The 21,643-nt window shown below is 51.6% G+C and overlaps 1 protein-coding gene across 2 annotated transcripts; it reads left to right on the top strand.

Annotated features, from left to right (window-relative positions):
- The first annotated feature begins 174 nt into the window (after nucleotides 1–174).
- TLCD2 (TLC domain containing 2) lies at nucleotides 175–9,157 on the top strand. Of its 2 annotated transcripts, none has more exons than XR_009247009.1 (4): nucleotides 175–1,958; nucleotides 2,300–2,465; nucleotides 6,633–6,715; nucleotides 6,878–7,252. XR_009247009.1 is itself a non-coding variant. In XM_004593958.3 (4 exons), the coding sequence occupies exons 1-4, from the start codon at nucleotides 6,310–6,312 to the stop codon at nucleotides 7,783–7,785; spliced, it is 714 nt and encodes a 237-aa protein (XP_004594015.3). In that variant the 5' UTR covers nucleotides 6,280–6,309; the 3' UTR covers nucleotides 7,786–9,157. The 2 variants fall into 2 exon arrangements, 1 of the variants encoding a protein (XP_004594015.3); XM_004593958.3 differs by lacking the exons at nucleotides 175–1,958; nucleotides 2,300–2,465 and adding exons at nucleotides 6,280–6,482; nucleotides 7,411–9,157 and having other exon boundaries at nucleotides 6,878–6,960.
- The last annotated feature ends 12,486 nt before the right edge of the window (nucleotides 9,158–21,643 follow it).

The raw sequence follows: 21,643 nt of genomic DNA, 5'->3' as shown, positions 1-21,643 counted from the left end.
GAGGCGGCCTGAAGGGCGGACCCGAGGGGAGGTGCTGGCGCCCTGAGTGGGTGTGGTCACGTTGCCCGGCAGTGGGCGGTGATTGGCTCTGGGCGGTGCGATCGCGGCTTGTGCGTCACGACGCCGCCAGCTGATCGGAGACTGGAGCCGGTGTGTGCTGGGCACTGGGAAGAGACAGCGCCGCCGGCCGTGGGGAGCGGACGCGGTGGTGTGCGCCCCTGCCCTCAGCAACCCCCACACCCAGCACCAGGTGGGTGCGAGCGGGGAACCCGGTCCTACAGGGCGGGGGGAGAGCCGTGGTGAACGGGGGTGACGGGGGAAAGTGGGGTCCTGGCGGCCACACCCTGCCCTTCCGGGGGAGCGGCGGGGGCGACTCGGACCGAAGGGGCCTGGGCTGGCTGGGGCAGCGGGTCAGGAGGACCACGGCGAGCGTTTCGGGCCGGAGTCGTGGTGGGAGGTCTTCCTCTGGGCGGAAGATGGGGTGTCGCCGGGGGGCCGCTGACCCCGGCGCCCTCGCGTCTGAAGGGGATACGGGAGCCGGTCATCCGACCTGGGAAGGATCGGGACGGAGCCGACCGCGGCGGAGGAGGAGGAACGGGGCCTCCCTGGGACAGGACTCGGTTCCGCGTCCTGGCAGGGAAGGGGTCTCTGGGCGGGCCGGCCCCTCCTCTCGGCCCCTCCGGGGGATGTTATGTAAGGGGGGAGGGGAGAGGAGTAGGGGGCGGCGGTGCGGGGGGCCTTATGCAACCCGGAGGTTAGGGTTTCACCGCGGTTGGGCGGGGAGGAAGGGAAGCGGGCAGGAGGAGGGCCTGGAAACTCTAACCGCCCCCCCCCCCTTCTGCTCAGCCTAAACTGGCTGTCTTGGGCGGAGAGAAGGTCACCTCCCCAGCCTGTCCGGCAGTGAGGCCCCTCGCCCAGGCCTGGCCCTGACCGCCTGGGAAGCCGGCTGGCTGGGTGGGGCGCCCCGGTTAGTCATCGCTGGGCTCCCTCCCGGCCAACTCCTGGCCCCTCCCCATGGCCTCCGGCGAGGCTATCCCCCCCCACCTCCCTCTGGCCCCAGTTCCAACCTCCAACTCTTTTGGCCTGTCATGCTGGCTGTCAGACTGGCCTAGGATCTGTCAGGGTGCCAGGGGGTTGATGGAGCAGCTGGTGAGAGGGGTCAGTGGCCTGGGCCCACCCCGCCCTGCAGCCAAGGGCACCTGCTTGGCACAAGATGCCCAACAGCCATGGAGTCCTGCAGGCTGAACCTCGCTGTCCAGACTGAGGGCACTTGGGCAGAGTTCGACTGGTCAGCCAGGGGAAGGAAGATATCACAAAGTTTAGGCTTCCCAAGAGGCTTTGGAATTTGTGCCCCACCAAGCCTCCCAGACACACACACACCCTAATGGTTCTTACCCTCTGAGTGTACCAAGCCGGAGGCAGACCCTCCTGGGCCCTCTGAGTCTGGCCTGGGCCGTGCCCTTGGAAAGTGTCAGCGCCCAGCCCTCGATCCTGCCACGCCCCCAGCCCCCTCCCTGGACCATGCTGCAGGGCCCCGGCTTTTCCTGCTGATTCATGCGTTGGAACTGTGGGGGCGGGGCTTGGGACTTGGAACAAAGTTCAGACACGGAGGGGCCGGCAGACAGCCTGGAATTCATACCAGATGTACCCGGAATGTGCGAGCGGAATGCCTGGCATCCCAGAGTCCAGAGGAAGCTGCCCAACCACCCTACCCGGGCCTCCCTCCCTCCCTCCCTCCCTCCCTCCCTCCCCGCCATCCTCTGCCCAGCCATCCTCTGCCTCACAGCCCAGGACCCTTCCTTGGCTGAGCTGCTCCCAAATTCTGACCTTCCTCCTTTCATGCTTCCCAGGGGCTAGGCCCACCCCACCCCCATCCTCAGCTGACTGCATCCTGCTGAATTCCCTGGAAACAGCTCAGCTCAGCTGATCCTTGCACTCACCTTTCTGGAAGACCTGAGGTACAGCTTGTCACCTGGTACCTGCCTGGCAGGTGGGGTGTGGCCAGAGTCCCTGGCTCTACCCTTCCAGGGTGCCAGGAGGCTGGGGCCTCCTGTGGGTTGCCAGGGAAGAGGGGGTAGATGCCAGCAGGCCCCAGTTTCTGTCACCTCCATTTCCAGCCACAGGAGCTAGGGAGTCCTTTTGGAGCTATTCTTCCCCTCACTCGAGTTCACCATTCCTGCAAGGCCCTTTTGGGAGGAGGTTGGCGCCCCTCTCCCTGGGCATGTTAGTGACCAGTGGGACAGTGAGCCTGGGATGCAGCGCTTCTCAGCTCTTTCCCACCTTTCCCCTTGCCCTGTAGGAGCCGGTACCTCTCCTGCCCACCTGGCTGAGCCGCAGTAGTTCTTCAGTGGCAAGCTTTATGTCCTGACCCAGCTAAAGCTGCCAGTTGAAGAACTGTTGCCCTCTGCCCCTGGCTTCAAGGAGGAAGAGGAGGAACAGCAGCTGCTTTCCCTGTCTTCTGGAAGGTGACAGGCCAAGGGGGTGGGAAGGGCTGACCAGTGGGCAGTGGAGGGGTGGGGAGGTGATACGTTTTGGGAAATGGCGCCCAGTTGGAGAAGCCTACCCCCACATTGGTTCAGCAAGACAGCAGTATTAGAGCAAAGAGGCTGGCTGGATGGGGGAAGAGACTGCTCCAGCTGACCTAGTTTAGTCAGGCTTTGGGTGGCAAAGGGAAGGAATGGAGGGAGAAGATGCTGTCTGCCTGGTACCCGTGTTGCTGAACTTCCCTGCCAGCCTGTGCAGGCGAGATCAGAAGTCGGCCTGCTCTGCTAGGGGGAGGTGCTGCTGACGCTCGCGCCCACAGAGCCACCCTAGCCCCTTCCTGTATTCCTTCGGTTGGCCCGGAGTCTGAATCTAGAGGGACTCAACTTGTGTGAGCCCGCCTATCTCTGTCTCTTCACCTATGGGCTTTGTCCTGATGGGCATGCATGCTCTCCTGTTGCTGTGAGTGCAAACAAAACAGACTTTTTTTTTTTTTAAGATGTACTTGTTTTTATTGGAAAGTCAGTTTACAGAAAGAAGAAACAGAAAGGAAAGATCTGTGTTCTGGTTCACACCCCAGGGCCACAATGGCCAGAGCTGAGCCAGTCCGAAGCCAGGAGCCTCTTCCAGGTCTCCCATTGAGGTGCAGTGTCCCAAAGCTTTGGGCCGTCCTCCACTGCTTTCCCAGGCCACAAGCAGGGAGCTGGATGGGAAGTGGAGCTGCCAGACACAAATCAGTGCCCATATGGGATTCTGGCATATGCAAGGTGAGGACTTTAGCCACTAGGCTACCATACCAGACCCCAAAACAGCTTTCTAAAAGATGTGTGTATATATGTATTTGAAAGGTAGCAACACAGAGAGGGATATCCAGAGTGAGATCCTATCTCAATGTTTCACTTCTGCCATGGCCACAATGACCTGTTCAGGGCCAGGCCTCAGCCAAGAGCACCAGGAACTCCGTCCAGGTCTGCCACATGGTTCTGCTGCCTTCCCAGGCATGTAAGCAGGAAGCTGGGTTAGAGGCAGAGCAGGACTCAAATCTGCACTCCGTGGCCAACGTCGCAACTGGTAGCTCAACATGCTACACCACAAAGTTGGTCTCGAAACAGCTTTTCTCAAAAGTAACTGTTCCATCCCTGTCGCTGACCATGACCCCAATAGGTGAGGAGGGTGGGGAGTTGGAGGCGGGGGCCAGGGCCAGAGCAAGACAGGGGTCTACCGACAGCTCCCACACACTGACTTGGGACAGGCAGTAGCGGCCAGAGGAGGAGGAACTAGGTAGAGTTCCATCAGCCATTTTCCAGGCTTCTTCCCTTGTGTCGCCTTCAGGCTGTAGTTGTACGATTCAGCAGCCAGGAGATCCACGCTAGGGGATAGGAACCCTTTGGCAGCATCCATCAGGGACTGCCTCCAGCCCCTGACCCAGTCTCCTCTCTGGGGTACATCAGCCTTGAGCCCCTGCCCGTGTCAGCCTTGCTCAGGGGCCACAGGAAATGGCTTGTTCTGACTAGTGCGTCCGAAAGGTGTAAAGGAGAATGAGCCATTGCACCCGGAGGCAGGATGTGTGTGGGACAGTGTGGCGGGGGGATGGGGAGACTGAAGACTGCTCATGGGCTGCCATAAAGAGGACTCTGTCCCTGGACACAGCCTCCGCCCTCTCTCCCCTCCTTGTCTCACTGGCCACAGCAGCTCCCTTCACCCTGGGTGTGTGGCTCTGCCGTCATCTCGCAGAGGCGAGGAAGGGAGCAGAGATAGGAGGCCGACTGGCAAGGACACCAGGCCTGGAGCACCTGAGCCCCTCTCTGGGCATCTGGCAGGGTGGCCCACCAAAGGTCAGGGGCACCTAGGATAAGGGGGCACGGTCCACCTCCCACCTCACTCCCACAAAAATGTGGGACCCTCAGAATACACTATAGCTGCCCCCTTCTCCCACCCTGCTGCCCACTCTGTCATGTTACAGCAGGAAGGAAATGCATAGAAGGTCAAGTGGGCAAAACCATGCCAAAAATGTACGCGTCGTTAGTAAATAAAGAAGGCAAACAGGGCAGGAAGCACACACTGTATAAGAAAAGAACACGAATATTGGCAAGTCCTGTGCCACACGAGTGCTGTGCACACCTGGTGTATGGAGTGTGAATTGATGCAGACCTCCCAGAAGGAATGTGGGTGCCAGCTATCACGCACCCTAAACGTCCCCCTGTCCCGTGGCCTGGTTGTTTGACATCCTGGAATTTATCCCAGGAAAATAACTAAGGATTTAGTTGGGAGATACTCTTCCCAGGATGGCTTGCAGTGAAGGATTGCTTAAGTCAGTTACTGTGGATCTGTCCAGATGGTTCAGGACCACACAGCCAGTAAACGTCGTGTAGAAGACATTTGGGAAGAAGGAAAAAAAACCTGCTCTTTGAATATTAAAAAGGTTATAAAAATAGAGCATATTATATGATCTCAGTTTTATTTTCTAAAATACGAGTATGTACTTGTGTATATATAGAAACGATAAAAAAAGATGATGAAGACTACTCAAAAATGTTAATAGTGATTTGGATGATGGAATAAAGTAATTGTGTTTTTCCTCTGGTTTCCCTGCAGTTTCCCAGTTTTGTACATTCATTGACTATTGTTCCCATTTGACAAATAAAATGTGAAAGATGAGCATAATGTTGGGAGCCTGGAGGGTGGTGGGTGTGCAGGAAGACAGGGGCTCCAGCACCACGCTGAGTGTTGGCTGGGAAGGAAGCTGCAGGCTTGCCGGCTTTGTTCCTCAGGAGTGCCTGGAATATCCACCCTGGGCACACAGGCCAAGGGTGCTGCTGCCAGCCAGCTGCAGAGGTGTGGCACAGTGAAAACCTGCACCCAGGTGAAGAGGGGCATGGCAAGTTCTAGAACGCCACCGCTGCTGCTGTTGGAAGCCTGTTGGCTTTCCTCCCCTGACTACCCCAACACCGTGGTGACTGGAGTCTCTTCTCCCTGTACCTCATAAGGGGGAAGACGTCTCCTTTCTGCCCACCAGGTCCCAACCCTGGAGGAGATAATGAAGAACCTCCTTTTTTTCCATGTGGCTCCTCTTGGGGGTGGGGATGTAATGGAAGGGGACCCAATGGGTTGCTTGTCCTAAATGGGGTTACGGGTCCCTCAGTTGAGGGGTGAGGGAGGGAACTGCTGAGTCATAGGCTTGGGGCTCAGGGTTCCAAAACCCAGCAAATTAAGGGGTGGCTTCATGGAAGACCCATTCCCCCTTCCCCCAACCTTGCCCCCCAGCTGCCTGCAGTGCAATCCCAAGGTTTGGTCAGGTGGAAGTGGATTGCACTGGCCTCTGCCTTCGGGGCTGAGCGGATGAGTGGGCAGTGATAACGAGCAGGTGAGAGGCCAGTGAGTGGGTAAGACAAGGCGAAAGTTAGCGGGGCGGGCCCTGGAGTGTCAGGCGACACTGGCGTGGTAATGACCCATTGCTGGAACTCTATGGGGCTCAGCACAACCATAGTTAGGGATGAACCCACAGGCAGCCCAAGAACAACCCGCCACCACAAAGAGCTCCCTACAACCACCTGGTGTGTGGGAGCCCCGCCCCAACCCTGTGTCTCCCCCTAAAGCTGAACGTGCTTGGCTGCGGCTACTCCAATCGCTGCGCAGCCGCGGGACGGGGGCGTGGACGAGCCAAGAAAAGTTCCCGCAGATTCCGAAGGCGGGGCGGTCCGGGGAGCTCAGTGAGCCGGCTTGGCCGCCTAAGCCAGTGCGCGTGCCTGCTGGGGGCCGCAAGCAGGTCCCGCTACACGAGTGCAGGGGCCCTAGACACCCATCCGGACTCAGCCTGCCTGCCCAGCCATGACGCACTCGGGGCTCCTGGTGACCGGTGCCTCCTTCGCTGCCTTCCGGGGGCTGCACTGGGGGCTGCGGTTGCTACCCACGCCTCGATCTGCGCGGGACGGCTGGAAGTGGCGCAATATCTGCGTGTCGCTGATGCATAGCCTGCTGAGTGGGGCTGGCGCGCTGGTCGGGTGCGGGCTGGGGGGCTTTGAGCGAGAGGGGTGGAGGGAAGGGTAGAACAGGGCGGTGAGCATCTTCACTTGCGAGGTGAGAGCTCTGGAATGGGGTGCGAGGGCGCCACAAGGCAGGGGCTGACCCCACCCGCCCCGCATCTCGCCCAGGCTGTCGCTGTACCCGCAGATGACCACCGACCCGATTCATGGGCACCCACCCTGGGCGCTGCTGCTCGTGGCTGTGTCTGTGGGTGAGTCTGCAGGGAAAGCTGGTGGTAAGGAGCTGCCTTGGAACCGGAGTTTCAGGGGACCACGGGGGTGGGAGTATTAGAAAGGGGAGGAGGGCTGGGCATCCCTCCCAGCCTAGGTCACAGCTCTGGGACAGTCTAAAAGCGCCCTGCTCCTGCCCTTAGGTTATTTCTTGGCGGATGGAGCCGACATGCTGTGGAACCAGACTTTGGCCCAGGCCTGGGATCTTCTCTGTCACCATTTGGTGGTGAGACACTGCAAGCCCACTGGCCCCGGGGTCCCAGGCTCTCTCCAGCTTTCTGTCCTCCAGCTTCCTAGCTGGCAGCTGATCCTCCCAGGCTTAGGCTAGCTTGTGGGGGAAGGGACAGTCTGCTGGACCAGCTGAGGGGCGTCTGGGTGCTGCCTGAGGAGGTTGGATCCCTGCACCTCTCCTAAGGATCACAGGCTGTTGAATGCAGAGCTTTCTTGGGAAGAGGGAGCCCCAGTGTGGGGTGGGACTGCAAGCTGGGAATGGAGGGTGGACGCTGGGCCACCCCAGCTGCTTCTTTAAGGATGCCCCAAGATAAGGGCAAACAGGCAGACCAGGGGATTTGGAGAGGGTCCCCTAATGTACTCTGGAGCCCCTTTGGTGAGGATGGGACTGGGGGACAGGTAGGCAGAGCACAGAGGCCCTCTGACATGTGATCACGGCTCCCAGGTGGTGAGCTGCCTCAGTACCGCGGTTCTCTCTGGCCATTACGTGGGCCTGTCTCTGGTGTCTCTGCTGCTGGAGCTGAACTCCGTCTGCTTGCACTTGCGGAAGCTGCTGCTGCTTTCTCACCAGGCTCCATCCCTGGCCTTCAGCATGACCAGCTGGGCCACCCTGGCCACCCTGGCACTCTTCCGTTTGGTGCCGCTAGGGTGGATGAGCCTCTGGCTGCTCCGGGAGTATCACCAGGTGCCTTTTGCTCTGGTTATCCTTGGTGCGACGGGTCTGGCTACAGTGGGTGCCATGAGCATCACCCTGGGGGTCCGCATTCTAATCAACGATGTCCTGAGGTCACGGCCACGCCCATCCATCCCCAAGCACTAGGACACCCAGGGGCCCAGGACAGGTAATGGTGAACCTGTCACCAAGGACAAGTCTACTGTAAGCTGGAAGGACTAGAGAGATGCCACAGACTTGTTTTCCTGCAGTGCCGGGGGACACGGGATCAGGATCGGGAGCTCGTACCCTCAGTGCCAGAACCCTCCCCACCCTGCCACGGCCAAGGACTGGACCAGATGACCAACATCTCAATGCCTCTTCCAGCTAACTCACATCTTTACCCGTCATAGCCTTCAAGAGGAATATGCTGATGTTGGTGCTGGCTGGGCAGGAACCTGGGTCACTGTGCACTGAATTCCATCATCAGAGGACCAGCTTTTCTAACAAATGAACTCAAATGGCCAGCAATAAAGGCTGGCAAGAGGCACAAAGCTGGAAGACACTCCCAATGGGAACAGATGAGGGAAGGTGAGGCCCTACCAGGACCGGACGATCTGGTGTGGGTGGGGCAACAGCAAGAAGGATCTCACCTATGACCAAATTCTGCCCATGGCAGTAGGGCACGGGAGATGTTCTCTGTAGCCAGTAGGGATGGGCATGAAAGTTGCCAAGAGACAAATCTGGAACCACTGCCCCTGCTGCTGATATGTCTGGTTCTCAAAGCCACACCACAGATATTGAGTTCTATTTAACCCAAGTGCTTCTATGTGCAGCCTTTGAAATATGTGTAGTATCTTCTGACCTTGTCAAAGAAAAATGTAGACTCTTAGAGAGAAATGAGCAGGGAGCTGGGTGTGTCTTCTTAAGACAGTGCTGATACCCAGTGCTTTTGTAAAGTGCTGGGTGCAGAGTCTCCCTAAGCCCAGATTTTCAGATAAGAGGGCATATAATAGAGCAGGTGCACAAAGGCTGCCCCGACCATTGTCACCTCTTGCAGGGGAGGGAGTTCACTCTCACAGTCCTGCTGCTTCCTCTCTTCCTCGTATTGCCTGAGACCCCTCCCTTCTTAATCGGAGCTTGCAGGCCAGGAGAAATGTAGAGCAGATTTAAGTTGTTTTCCCACTGAACAAGACAGAGAGGTCCTCATCCCTCACAAAGAGGGTATAGAGCAAAGGTAAAAGAAACAAATAGGAAGAGCTTTAAAAATCCTAGGAGGAAGCTGAGGTGGAGAAAGAGCAAGGACAGCGACAGACAGACACACGTGGGGAGGGGGATGGTCACGCAGTAGACACCAAGGCAGAGCTGGAAGGTGGGGGGTGACTCCTGACAGAAATATCAAGAAAGATTGCTAAAGAGGCTGAGAGGAACCAAAGCTGTAAATTGATCAGAGGATGATAAACAAAGGTAGGAGAAAGTCATAAAGGCAGACAGACAGGGACCCCAAGAGTGGGAGGAAGGCATCGACAGCCTAGACAGCGAGACCAACAGACTCCCGAGACACACAGGTGACAGATCGAGCGATGAGCAGGGCGTTGGGGGGAGGGGGCGCAGGATTCATCAGGGGAACTGAGCAGCAGAAGGCAGAGGAGGCGTCCGTGGCAACAGCCAGGACAGCAGAGAGAAACAGGCCATCTGTAGAGACAGGAAGACAAAGGACAAACAGCTACAGTGCAGGCACAGAGACGGGGCTGACAGCCACCGGTAGGCAGGGACTGGTGGGAAGATGGGGCTGAGCACGGAGACACAGGAGCAGGCAAAGGGGGTGATTCAGACAGTCCCTGACAGGAGGCAGGGGAAGGCCAGACCAGTCCTCCAGGTGTGTGCAGGAAGGGACAAAAAGGAAGGAGGGAACACAGAGCAGGAGAGAGGAAGACAGAAAGGACAGAGGGACTGTGAGAGCACTCCGTGACAGAGACCTGGACACCTGGCTGTGTGGGAATGAGGAGCAAGCAGAGAGCGAGCAGAGTCCGAGGCAGCTGGAAGGAGAGGAGAGCAGAGGTCTGCCCCAGGTCTACAGAGAAGCATGAGGGTTTGGTTCCAAACAGAAGTTAGTATCTCCAAGACTCCATTGATCACCACACCTGAGTGACTTAGAGTGTTCTTGAGTTGTCCAGGAAAGGGCAGTGTGACAAACCCGTGTGAGAAACTTAGTCCCCAAATATGCACTGAGGTCAATAGTGATCCTTTCCAAGTTCTAGACCTGTTCTGTTACCACTATCGAAAATGCGTAGTTCAAGAAATAACCCTGTTGGTAATATTTGACAGTATCCATGGACTTGACCATTAGAAAAATGTGGCTGTGGATCAATTAGTGTGGCCCATACAGGGCGTGAGCCATGTGTCACAGCGTTATGGTTCAGCCTGCACTTGGGGGTCTACATCTCACGTTGGAGTCCTGGTTCAAGTCCTGGATACTGTGCTTTTGATCCAGCTTCCTACTAATACACTCTGGGAGGCAGTAAATGACAGCTCACCTGCTTGTGTCCTTGTCACTGTATAGGAGATGGAGTTCCCGGCTCCTGGATTTGGTGTGGTCTGGTCCAAAGTTGGCTGTCCACATGCATTTGGGAGAATGAATCAGTGGGTGGAAGATCTCTTTCTCATTGTGACTTTCAGGTAGATGAAAAAATAAACATTTAAAAGGGAAAGGTGATGTAGTTCAAAGCAGAAGGGTTAATGGGAACTTTCAGTCAAGTTCAACACTGCAGAGATTGGCAGAAACTACACATGGTCAAATCTGGACTCCAAGACAACACTGTCAGCTCTCACTGTGGCCAGGTCAAGTGGTCCCTTAAAACAGAATCCATTCCTACCAAGCTTCCTGCTGATGAATTCCTTGTCTTCCAGCATAGAGGAGGGGTTTTCCTGAGTGGGGAACATTGTTGTTTCTATTATGAAAATACAATCTTTATTCTAAACTAATAAATTATTATGCAAATACTTTCATTAGCCTCTTATCAGTGTGGTTACTCTAAGTTACTTTCTTGGCTCCAATGGTGTCCTGATTATTATTATTTTTACAATTACTTATTTGAAGAAGTTACAGAGAGAAAGAGACAGAAGGTCTTCTATCTGCTGGTTTGCTCCCCAGACCAGACTGAAGCCAGGAGGTTTATCTGGGGCCCCTGCATGAATGGCAGGGCCCAAGCACGTGGGACATCTGCTCCTTTTCCCTGCCATTAGCAGGAAGCTGGGTTGGAAGTGGAGCAGTAGGGACATGAACCAGTGCCCAAATGGGATGCCAGTGTTGCAGACAGTGGCTTTACCCAAGGACAGTTGATGGCACCCTTAGATTGCTTTAATTGCTTGTAGAAGTTTTGCTTTGAAAAAGTTTGTTCTTCCCAGTAACATGCAATGTCCTAACATGCTTTAAAATTCTCCACTGTGGGGCTCAGCGGCGTGGCCTAGTGGCTAAGGTCCTCACCTTGATCCCATATGGCTGCTGGTTCTAATCCCGGCAGCTCCACTTCCTCTCTATCTCTCCTCCTCTCAGTATATCTGACTTTGTAATAAAAATAAAATAAATCTTTAAAAAAAATTCTCTACTGTGTAAAACACAACTGGAGATAGATGGTTGATGTAAAAGTTAAGGTGTGGCTTGAGACACTGGCTTCCCCTATTGGAGTCCTTGCTTTTTTTTTTTTTTTAATTTGTTTATTTTTGGACAGGGCGTGATAACTTAGTGGCTAAAGTGCTCGTATTGCAGGCACTGGGATCCCATATAGGTGTAAGTCCTAATCCCAGCAGCACCACTTCTCATCTAGCGCCCTGGAAAAGCAGTAGAGGACAGCCCAAAGCCTTGGAACTCTGCACCCATATGAGAGACCCAGAAGAGGCTCCTGGCTGCTGGCTTTGGATCAGAACTGCTTGGGGAGTGAATCAGCGGACAGATCTTCCTCTCTATCTCTCCTCCTCTCTGTGTATCTGACTTTCCAACAAAAATAATAAATAAGCAAATAAATCTTAAAAAAAAAAAAAGATTTTATGAGCCCAGCACGATGGCCTAGCAACTAAAGTCCTCACCTTGCACGTGCCAGCATCCATATGAGCGCTGGTTCTCATCCCAGAAGTTCCACTTCCCATCCAGCTCCCTGCTTGTGGCCTGGGAAAGCAGTCGAGGACGGCCCAAAGCCTTGGGACCCTGCACCTGTGTGGGAGACCTGGAGGAGGTTCCTGGCTCCCAGCTTCGAATTGGGGAAGCTCTGGGCGTTGCAGCCACTTAGGGAGTGAATCATCAGATGGAAGATCTTCCTCTCAGTCTCTATTTCTCTCTGTATATCTGACTTTGTAATAACAATAAATAAATCTTTGAAAAATTTTATTTATCCTTATTTGAAAGGCAGATTCACGGAGAGGAGAGACAGAGAGAAGGATTTTCCATCTGCTGGTTCACTCCCAAAATGACTGCAATTGCCAGAGCTTAGCTAATCTAAAGCCATGAGCCAGGACCTTCTTCCAGGTCTCCCACGTGGGTGCAGGGACCCATGCTTTGGGTCATCCTGTATCACTTTCCTAGGCTTCAAGCAGGGAGCTGGATGGGAAGTGGAGCAGCTGGGATAGGAACCGGTGCCCATTTGGGATCCTAGTGGATACAACAGAAGGATTTAGTCACTAGGCTACCATGCCTGGGCCCTGCCACACTTCAATTTCTTTCTTCCTTCCTTCCTTCCTTCCTTCCTTCCTTCCTTCCTTCCTTCCTTCCTTCCTTCCTTCCTTTTTTTCTTTTTCTTTCTTCTTTCCTTTTTCCTCTTCTTCCACACTTTACTTTCACCCCAGCATCCTGATAAAGGGCACCCTAAAAAGCAGTAGGTGATGACCTGTGTGGGAGACCTGGACTGGGTTTGCAGTTCTTAGTTTACCCCTGGCCCAGCCCTGCTCATTGTTGGCATTTGGAAAGTGAACCAAATTAAAAAAATAAATAAGCAAACAGTGTGTTCAAAAGCATAGACTTAGGCCCGGTGTGGTGGCCTAGCGGCCAAAGTTCTCACCTTGCAAGTGCCAGGATCCCATATGGACACGGGTTCTAATCCCGGCAGCCCCGCTTCTCATCCAGCTCCCTGCTTGTGGCCTGGGAAAGCAGTCGAGGACGGCCCAAAGCCTTGGGACCCTGCACCCTCGTGGGTGACCTGGAGGAAGCTCCTGGCCCCTGGCTTTGGATCGGCTCAACTCCGGCCGTTGCGCTCACTTGGGGAGTGAGATATCAGATGGAAGATCTTCCTTTTTGTCTCTTCTCCTCTCTATATATCTGACTTTGCAATTAAAAATAAATAAATCTTTTTTAAAAAGTTTAAAAACCCCAGATAATAAAAAGCATAGACTTAGAGCAGTGTAAACTGATTAACAATGCCAAGAATTAAAAGCTTGTTGAATTTACAAGAAAATTAAACAGAAATTGCCTTATCTGTCACTCATCCACTTAGTGGCTGGATGTGAACTCAAACCCGTGATTTTTTCTTTCTATCATCACACCTGTGGCTGATATCTGCTGTTTTTGTTTGATACTAGAGATTTGTCTTTGAAAGCGACCCTGTCTCAACACAGCTTGCGTGGACACGTGCCCAAACTTAGTGTCAGAATACCACATCCTCCTCCCTGAATTAAGGTCATGACTGACAGACTCTGAGACGCGAATCTTTGACTTCTGCCAGGACTTGCGGCTAAAATGTGCTGTGTGTGTTGACCTTGAGAAGCCAGATCAATGATACCAAGGAGGATGAGGAGAGCTCTAGGATCAGCATCCAAGGGCATTCAACCTAGTGGCTAAGAGGCCAGTTAATTTTCCACCTCTCTTGTAGGAGACCCTGGTTCAAATCCCAGCTTGGCTTCTGAACCTGGGAGGGAGCAGCTGGGTCCCTGCCACCCCTGTGGGGACCTGGATTGAGTTCCTGGCTCCCAGGGGAAGCCTCCACCAAGCCCCAACAGCTGTGGGTATTTGAAGAGTGAACGAGAGGATGTGAATGCTCTCACATATATGTGCGTGTGTGTGTGTGTATATGTATATATAGCCGTCCTTGACTGCTTTCCCGGGCCACAGGCAAGGAGCTGAACAGAAAAGAGGGTGAGGATTTTAGGCCCTAAACTACTGTGCAGGCTCTAGAAGATTCTCTTTTTCTGTCACTCTGCTTTTCAAATAGATGAGAAAATAAATGACCCAAACAAAAGAAAGCCCCCTGGATACTGTGTAACTAACAAAGTTTCATCATCTCCCTTTGCAGAGGATGGAAGCCAAGATAGAAGTGACTTATCCCAGCACACCCAGCTAGGTTGTAGCACAACCAGCACTAGAACACCAGGGCTTGGGTCTGACCCAAGGCTCCTTAAACGTTACTCGCCCTCTTCCTGGATAGAAAGAGAAAGGGGTGGAGGAACTTCAAGGTGGAAAGGCAAGAGTCAACTGAAGATCAATCATGACAGATAAATTGCCTCTGAAGTGATATTTATAAGTCAGGATGCTTCTGCTTGAAAGTCAGACTCCTCTTCACCACGTATTGATTTCTGCACTTGTCAGGAATGCAGTGCCAATGAGGGCAGGGATTCAATTCAGCTTTCTTCCACAGCTGCCATCCACACTTAGCTCAGTTGTTGCCTCCTGGCTGTCAAGAGGCCAAGGCGTCCCTGGCCACACCTCAGGGCCTGCATAGGGAAGGGTAAACTTTCTGCAGAACTGAGCAAGCAAGCCTTGGGATCCAGGTGCAAAGAATGGGGTGAAAGGGAGTATCCATGTAGAGCAAAGCCAGTGCCTGCCAGTCACCTGTGGCCCCCATAAAATGCAGTGGCTGGCAGCTGGCACTGCAGGGATAGGTGACTTCTGTGGTCAGGCAGCACTGCTTCACCCTGGCCGACCTGCTTGGGTCCTTCAGTGGAATCCTCACCCCCTTGACCTTCACTGGTCAGCATTGCTAATCCCAGGCATTGGGAGACTTGCATAGTGGATCTCTGTGCCTGGGATCTCTCTGCCTCAGATCCCAAGCCAGGCATTGCTACAGGAAATCAGAGAAGCCTGCAGAACTGGGTGCCATCAACTCCCGTTGCTGTGCTGATGCAGATCAGCAGCTCTGCCTAGCTATTTGTCCAAATGTTCTTTTTTAAAAAAAGATTTATTTATTTTTATTGCAAAGTCAAATAAGAAAGAGAGACTGAGAGGAAGATCTTCCATCCGATGGTTCATTCCCCAAGTGGCCACAATGGCTGGAGCTGAGCCTATCTGATGCCAGGAGCCAGGAGCTTCTTCTTCTGGGTCTCCCACGCGGGTGCAGGAACCCAAGGCTTTGGCCCATCCTCGACTGCTTTTCCCAGGCCACAGGCAGGGAGCTGGATGGGAAGTGGGGCTGCTGGGATGAGAACCGGAGCCCATATGGGATCCCAGTGGGAGCAAACCAGGACTTTAACCACTACGCTATGGTGCCGCAGCACCGCCCCCTTTTTTTAAAGATCAAATGTTCTTTTCTTTAGGCTCCTTGCTCTTCCTCCTCTAAACTCAACTCCCTTTAGCTTTTTTTTTTAAGATTTATATATTTTTATTGGAAAGTCAGATTTTACAGAGAGAAGGAGAGACCGTGAGAAAGAGAGAAAGATCTTCTGTCCATTGATTCACTCCACAAGTGGCCACAATGGTTTGGAGCTGAGCCTATCTGAAGCCAGGTGTCAGAAGCCTCTTCCAGGTCTCCCATGTGGGTACAGAGTCCCAAGGTTTTGGGCTGTCCTCTATTGCTTTCCCAAGCCACAAGCAAGGAGCTGGATGGGAAGCGCAGCAGCTAGGATATTAATTAGCACCCATATGGGATCCTGGTGTGCAAGGCTAAGACTTTAGCTACTAGGCCACCATGCCGGGCACTCTCTTTACCTTTTTAAGATTTATGTGTTTGCAAGTCATAGAGAGAGAGGGAGAGACAGAAAGAGTGTAAGAGCTAGATCTTCCTTCTTTCCAGATAGCCATAATGGTCAGGCTTAGGCCTCAGAGTCAAAGCCAGGAGCTTCTTCTGGGTCTCCTCTGTGGGTGACAGGGGTCCACAATTTGGGTTGCCTGTTGTTGCTTTTCTCAGACCAGTATCAAGGAGCTGAATTGGAAGTGGAGCACGAACTGATCCTCCCCTGGGATGTTGGCTTTACCCTTTATGCTGCAATGCTGGCTCCTAACTCCAACTCTGTAGGATCCAAACATTCCTTCCCTGACACCAAGCAGGAGGGGGCACTGGGGAGATGGAAATGATGGGGAAGGGACACCAAGGGTGCGTGGGAACAGACCTGCAGCAGCTTTTTCAATGACATGTATTGAATCTTAGACAATTGGAACTTTGCATTCTGCTTCAAAATCTGTTACCAGGACAGGCACTGTGGCACATCAGTTAAGCTGCTGCTTGGGACACCCAGGAGTGGGAATTCCGGTCCTGGCTCCTTGGCTTTTAATCTAGCTTCTGCTAATGCATCAGTCCCTGGCTTGGTTTCCGCCATTGTCATGGGATATCCAAGGGGACACACAGATGGAGTTGTTACTTTTTGGTTTCAGCCTGGCCCAGTCCTGGTTGTGTGGGCATTTGGGAAGTGAAAACAGTGGACGGATGATCTCTTTCTCTCTGAGTTTCTCCCCTCTCTGCATTTCAAATGAATGCATATGTGTTCTAATATATACACATGAATGTGTATATATATATATATATATATATATATTTTTTTTTTTTTAAATCTGTAGCTTTCTAGATCTGAATTGAGCTCCTAGCTCCCAGGGTTGTTTTTTTTTAAGATTTATTTATCTTTATTGCAAAGTCAGATGTATACAAAGAGGAAGAGAGATAGAGAGAAAGATCTTCCATCAGATGGCTCACTCCCCAAGTGTCTACAATGGCCAGTGCTGCACCGATCAAAAGCCAGGAGCCCAGATCCTCTTCTGGGTCTCCCACGTGGGTGCAGGATCCCAAGGCTTTGGGCTATCCTCTACTGCTTTTCTAGGCCTCAGGCAAGGAGCTTGATGGGAAGCAGGGCTGCCAGGATTAGAACCAGGGTCCATATGGGATCCTGGCAAATTCAAGGCGAGGACTTTGGCTGCTAGGCCACGGCGCTGGGCCCCCAGCTCCCAGGTTTGAACTCAGTCCTGTTCCCGTCATTTATAGAGTACATTGGCAAAAGGAAGTTGTCATTTGCTCTCTCGTAGCAAAATTCTATATCTGGTATAATATGAAACATTTTTTTTGAAATAACTTAAAAAGTCTAACACTTGATTTAAAAATTTCTTGAAGGATCTGGCATGGTGATTCCATTGGTTTTGCAAGCATCAGGATCTCACGTGCATGCCAGTTTGTGTCCTGGCTGTTCCACTTTCCATCTGGCTCCTTGACTATGGCCTGGGCAAACAGCAGAGGATGGTCCAAAGCCTTGGATCCTGCACCTGCAAGGAAGACTCAAAAGAGGCTTTGGATCAGCAGCTCAACTCCAGCCATTGCAGCCTTTTGGACAGTGAACCAGTGGATGTTAGATTTTCCTCTCTTGTCTCTCCCTTTCTCTATAAATCTGCCTTTGCAACAACAATAATAAAAGTTTCAGAATACTAAGTGTATTGTCAGTTTGTGATCTTAGGAAATAGTACTTTTTATTCTGTGGTCCAAGTACCATTGGCATGTTTCAGTAGATGCCAGACACACAGTATTAGGCACCATCATGAGTCCCTGAGCCTGAGCCCTGGACTGCCTTCTGAGACAGAGCACAGCAGACAGAGTCGCACCCTCACCTCGGAGGAATTTCTGGAGTCTGACTCAGGAAGTCTCATCCAAAGCCCACACCCTTTTCCAGGATCCTCCAGCCTGAAAATGGCCCAGACACCATCTCACTGTGTAAGCCTGGACTCTAGACTCATCTTTGAACTATGCCACTCTCCCTCCGCTGCCACACACACACACACACACACACACACACACACTCAGAATGGCTTTCCTGTCTGCCCATCCTTTCCCTCTCAGCTGCCCCACTGCGGTCTGAGTCACCATTATTTCTGGCCTGGGGGACTTGGTCATGTCCTTATTCTCCACAAAGCAGACACTTTGGACAACGGCAGTGCCAATCTGGCCAGGCCTTTCCCCGGAGCCTCCTGCCTCCTCTCTAGCTACAAGCATGACTCCCGGCTTCGCCTGTGGGCCTCCTAATACCCACCTTTTCTATGGACTGGAGGACTCACAGTACTGCTTGCATCAGGCTTAGTTTACTACATATACAATGTTACCTCCCTTCTCCAGCCTTGCACAGGCAGTGCCCAATTCCTGCAGCTTTCTGTCCTCTGCCATGTTCAGGTTTCCAGGTCCTCTCTTCCTGCTCTTCTGCTTTGTATTGCACATTCACATTCTTCACAGTCCGTCTCTGTTTCTTTCTTTGGAGACACAAGGTGCTTTTTTTTAAAAAAAAGCATTTTTTCTTTCTTTTTTTAATTTGATAGACAGAGTAACAATAGGGTTTGACTCCTAGAGCCTGATCACTTAAATTTATATCCTAGACTTATTAGCTGTGTGGCCTTAGGCAAACTACTTAACTTTCTGTTCAAAGAAATGACAACAGAATTATCATAATTAAATGAATTAATATGTGCAATATGTTGAAGACCGTGTCTGACACAGGGTTAAATGAGACAGGACTGCATGCATAATTCTGCATACTTTGTTTATTAATATCACCAATATTACAACGTAACTGGATTGGGAAAAGAGGCATATATATGGGAGAGTAGGGTGAGAACAGGGACACTATTGCCCTAAATGGAGAGAGTATGGATGATGCCTGAAAACCAGCAGGTAAGAAGCAGCAGTATAAGCTTTTTTTTAAAGATTTATTTTTAAATTTTTATTGCAAAGTCAGATATACAGAGAGGAGGAGAGACTGAGAGGAAGATCTTCCATCCGATAATTCACTCCCCAAGTGCCCACAACTGCTGGTGCTGCACCGATCCGAAGCTGGGAGCCAGAAACTTCTTCCAGGTCTCCCACATGGGTGCAGGGTTCCAAAGCTTTGGGCTGTCCTCAACTGCTTCCCCAGGCCACAAGCAGGGAGCTGGATGGGAAGTGGGGCTGTTGGGATTAGAACCGGCGCCCATATGGGATCCAGGGGCATTCAAGAAGAGGACTTTAGCCACTAGGCCACGGCGCCAGTCCAGCAGTAGAAGTTTTTTTTTTTTTTTAAAGATTTATTTTATTTTTTTTTCAGAGAGGAGGAGAGATAGAGAGAAAGTGGAGCTGCCAGGATTAGAACCAGCAGCCATATGGGATCAAGGCGAGGACCTTAGCCACTAGGCCATGCTGCCGAGCCCCAGCAGTAGAAGTTTTAAGTTTGGAAGTAACATGCCAAATACAGGAACAGGTATCTGGAAATCATTAAAAACCTGACTTGGAAAGGAATGCCGAAATAATCAGGTAAAATTGATCAAAGTAGGGCCCGGCGGCGTGGCCTAGCAGCTGGAGTCCTCTCCTTGAAAGCCCCGGGATCCCATGTGGGTGCCGGTTCTGATCCCGGCAGCTCCGCTTCCCATCCAGCTCCCTGCTTGTGGCCTGGGAAAGCAGTCGAGGACGGCCCAATGCATTGGGACACTGCACCCGAGTGGGAGACCTGGAAGAGGTTCCGGGTTCCTGGCATCGGATCGGCGTGTACTGGCCCATTGCGGCTCACTTGGGGAGTGAATCATCGGGCGGAGGATCTTCCTCTCTGTCTCTCCTCCTCTGTGTATATCTGGCTGTAATGAAATGAATAAATCTTTAAAAAAAAAAAATTGATCAAAGTAGTTTCTTTTGAGGATAGGAAAAAAAAAAAGAAAGGCAGCATAGGGTGCCCTTTTATTGAACAACTCTTTGTAATAAGATCTATAAAAGTGTATAACATTGTAACAGCTGAATCGAAAAGTAATTCTGGGCCCGGCCGAGGCCTAGTGGCTAAAGTCCTCACCTTGAACATGCCAAGATCCCATGTGGGCGCTGGTTTTAATCCCGGCAACTCCACTTCCCATCCAGCTCCCTGCTTGTGGTCTGGGAAAGCATTCCAGGATGGCCCAAGGCTTTGGGACCCTGCACCAGCATGGGAGACCCGGAGGAGGTTCCAGGTTCCCGACTTCGGATCCGCACAGCACCGGCCGGCCGTTGCAGTCACTTGGGGAGTGAATCATTGAATGGAAGATCTTCCTCTCTGTCTTTCCTCCTCTTTGTATATCTGACTTTGTAATAAAAATAAATCTTTAAAAAAATAATAAAAAAAAATAAAAGTAATTCTAGCATTACTTATTGAGTGTTAGTTTCTTTTTCTACAATGCAAATTTCCAGTAGGGAGCACCGAGGACTAATTCAGTCAGTTTTGCTAAGTCAGACACTTGGGTGTACACATTCAATTTTTATCAAAAGAAATGCTTACGGGCATGTATACTTTGGAAAGACATTCTGTTTTGAACGAGAGTTTGGACAGGAAAGTCTCTGGTGTTCTCTCTTTTTAAAGATTTATTTTTATTGGAAAGACAGATATACAGAGAGGAGAGACAGAAAGATCTTTCTTTCACTGGTTTATTCCCCTGCTTGTGGCCTGGGAAAGCAGTGGAGGACAGCCCAAAGCTGGATGGAAGAGGAAATAGCTTGGACATGATCTGGTTCCATGCCTCGGTTGTAGATAGAGGATTAGCCAATTGAGTTATTACATGGGGCCTATTCTTCTATTTTTTTAACTTTTTTTTTTAAGATTTACTTATTTTTACTGGAAAGGCAGATTTACAGAGAGAAGGAGAGGTAGAGAGAAAGGTCTTCTGTCCACTGGTTTACTCCCCAGTTGGCTGTAATGGACAGATCCAAGGCAATCGAAAGCAGGAGCCAGGAGCTCCTTCTCAGTCTCCCATGTGGATGCAGGGTGCCAAGGCTTTGTGCCATTCTCCATTGCCTTCCCAGGTGAAAAGCAGGGAGATCGAAGGGAGATGGAGCATTCAAGACACAAAGTGGCAGCCATGTGGAATCCCTGCATTTGGCAAGGTGAGGATTTAGCCAATGAGCTACCATGCTGTGTTCTTAACTATATTTTCTTTAAAAAAAAACTTAAAATTTTTATTGCAAAGTCAGAGATATACAGAGAGATAGAGAGACAGAGAGGAAGATCTTCTGTCTGATAATTTACTCCCCAAGTGAGCACAACATCCAGAGCTGAGCCAATCCAAAGTCAGCAGCCAGAAGCTCTTCTGGGTCTCCTACGCATATGCAGGGTCCCAAGGCTTCTGGGCCATCCTTGATTGCTTTCCCAGGCCACAAGTAGGGAGCTGGATGGGAAGTGGAGCTGCTGGGATTAGAACCAGCGCCCATATGGGATTTGGCATGTTTAAGGTGAGGACTTTAGCTGCTAGGCCATTGCGCCAGGCCCTAAAACTATTCTTTTTTTTTTTTTTTTTTTTTTTTTTTTAAAGATTTATTTTATTTTTATTACAAAGTCAGATGTACTGAGAGGAGGAGAGATAGAGAGGAGGTGGAGCTGCCGGGATTAGAACCAGCGGCCATATGGGATCAAGGCGAGGACCTTAGCCACTAGGCCACGCTGCCGAGCCCCACCTAAAACTATTCTTAAAAGTCCAAAAATTAAAAAAAAAAAGTCCAAAAATTCTTCTTGCCTAAGCTCGCGGTTTTTCTGAGACTTTCCCCAGTTCTTGCAGTGTCATAACACAGGAGCTAGCTCTCCTTAAGATTTTATCTTCTTGAATTCAGAATAACAAAGACAGAGAACAGAAAGAGATTGGCTTTCTACCTGCTGGTTCACTCACTAAACACCTACAACAGCCAAGGCAGGGCAAGGTAAAGCCAAGAAATGGGAACTGGATCTGGGCCTCCCACATGCATGGCAGGATCCCAAGAGCCTTGGTCATCATCTGCTGTCTTCCAACAGCATTGGCAGGAAGTTGGACTGGAAGCACAGTGGTTGGAGGTCAAGCCACATAGTACAACAGGAGATGCAGGCACGTTGTGTGGTAGCCTAA

The sequence above is a fragment of the Ochotona princeps genome, chromosome 17 (genome assembly GCF_030435755.1).
Source record: "Ochotona princeps isolate mOchPri1 chromosome 17, mOchPri1.hap1, whole genome shotgun sequence".
NCBI lineage: Eukaryota > Metazoa > Chordata > Mammalia > Lagomorpha > Ochotonidae > Ochotona > Ochotona princeps.
This window is presented reverse-complemented; position numbering and strand designations above follow the sequence as displayed.

Excerpts from the sequence above, each read along its gene's own strand:
- TLCD2 (XM_004593958.3), top strand. The coding sequence starts at position 6,310 with ATGACGCACTCGGGGCTCCTGGTGACCGGTGCCTCCTTCGCTGCCTTC. Across the intron at positions 6,716-6,877 it reads GCTCGTGGCTGTGTCTGTGG|GTTATTTCTTGGCGGATGGA; the intron begins GTGAGTCTGCAG and ends TCCTGCCCTTAG. Across the intron at positions 6,961-7,410 it reads TTCTCTGTCACCATTTGGTG|GTGGTGAGCTGCCTCAGTAC; the intron begins GTGAGACACTGC and ends CACGGCTCCCAG.